This window comes from Arachis duranensis, chromosome 8 (assembly GCF_000817695.3).
Source record: "Arachis duranensis cultivar V14167 chromosome 8, aradu.V14167.gnm2.J7QH, whole genome shotgun sequence".
In the NCBI taxonomy this organism is placed as follows: Eukaryota; Viridiplantae; Streptophyta; class Magnoliopsida; order Fabales; family Fabaceae; genus Arachis; species Arachis duranensis.
Window position 1 is genome coordinate 2275195 of NC_029779.3, and position 1490 is coordinate 2276684.

The 1490-nt window shown below is 36.4% G+C and overlaps 1 protein-coding gene across 1 annotated transcript in view; it reads left to right on the top strand.

Moving 5' to 3' along the window:
* The window catches only part of LOC107460166 (filament-like plant protein 4), a gene marked incomplete in the record, with an annotated part of 4855 nt that extends 3975 nt beyond the window's left edge, over positions 1-880 (top strand). The window contains 1 exon segment of the mRNA XM_052252987.1: positions 1-880. Coding sequence (XP_052108947.1) covers positions 1-199 — 199 coding nt within the window.
* Positions 881-1490: the final 610 nt, after the last annotated feature.

Consider the following 1490-nt stretch of genomic DNA (forward strand, 5'->3'; position numbering starts at 1 on the left):
CTTGCACTTCTCCAACAGCTTATCTAGCCCAGACAACGAGTCGAGCCTTCTAGCGAGATCCCCGGTGCGGCATCACAAAGCAAGACACAGGCCAACCAAATCAGCCTCCTCACCGGCGGCTTCTTCCACGCCTACACCGGAGAAGCATGCGCGAGGCTTCAGTAGATTCTTCTCATCAAAAGGAAAACCTTCTCGTTGAGTTATTAAATTAGCCTCTTTGGTAATTTGGTTTGTTGTGTTGTTGAGTGGAGAATACCATGCATCATTGCATATAATCTGAGGCCATTCTTGTTATTGTATGTAACAGCTTTGTAAATGGTTACTATATGCTGTTTTCTTTCGTTTTGAGCTTCTTCTGTAACTTAAATAGCAGGTATTGACATAAGTCTCTCTCTATATGTTGTAATTCTCCTTACCAAACCAAAAACAGAACTTAAACTATGTTGTATTTTCCTTCACTAAATTTATCTATACCTTGATTCTTTGCGAGCAATAATAAAAATTGTTCAACTTCAACTGACAACTATATCAACGGTACAAATTAATATACCATAACAATAGTGTTGAATATGGCGACCACATATTTCTTTGTTGTAGCTTTGTGGCAGGTATGGTGTGTTTGGTTATCATATGTTGGAATGTAATGGGCTTGTCCAGGTGCAGAAAAGGAACACTTCCAGAGTTAGACTAAGAACTCAAGTACAAAACAGGAGTGCAAGAGACGGATGGTGTGTTTCTGCGTGATCATATGGAACATATGATTGGAACGGAACCAGAGGATCTTTCAGAACAAAAGAAAAAGGGTTGAGGAGATTCTCAACATGTCTTTTCTGAACTACAAAGAGTGGTTGGATGTTAACTCTTTCTATTGTTGATGGCAATGCTGGAGATGACAAAGAGGTATATATAGTTTCGTTTATTCTATTTATTTTATTTTTAGTTGATACTTTGTTACTACTCTCTATACTCCACTTGTTGTGTTGAGCTCTTTGTTAAAAAAAAAAAAAACATAGCTACATACAGCTTCTTTAAAAATGGCTCCAAGAACGGGTTAGCATTTTCTATCTTGGAATTACAATCAGCATGAGATCCATAGGCATCAAAACTCAAACGACAATCAAACCGGTTAAAGTATTGGGTCATTAAATTATTGGTTGAACCGTTAAATTACTAGCTGATATACTATAGTTATAATGTAGTGCCGTAGTATGAACGGCAACGCCTTTAAATTTGGAATGTATATGAACGGTATAACAAGGCTAACTAATTATTGAATCGTCTTAATTATTAGTAATATTAGTATGCAATGTGTTCTAATTAGTGGAGGATATTGATGGAAACTTATTCTCAAGGTTTGAGCGGCAAATACGCCTATATTTTTCATCAACTGTATGTGCTAATAAACTCGTAATTTTGGATTGGACTTGTTTATTTGGACATTTCAAACCTTTTACACTCCTGTTATCAAATTCAAATTAGCAATCCATTCC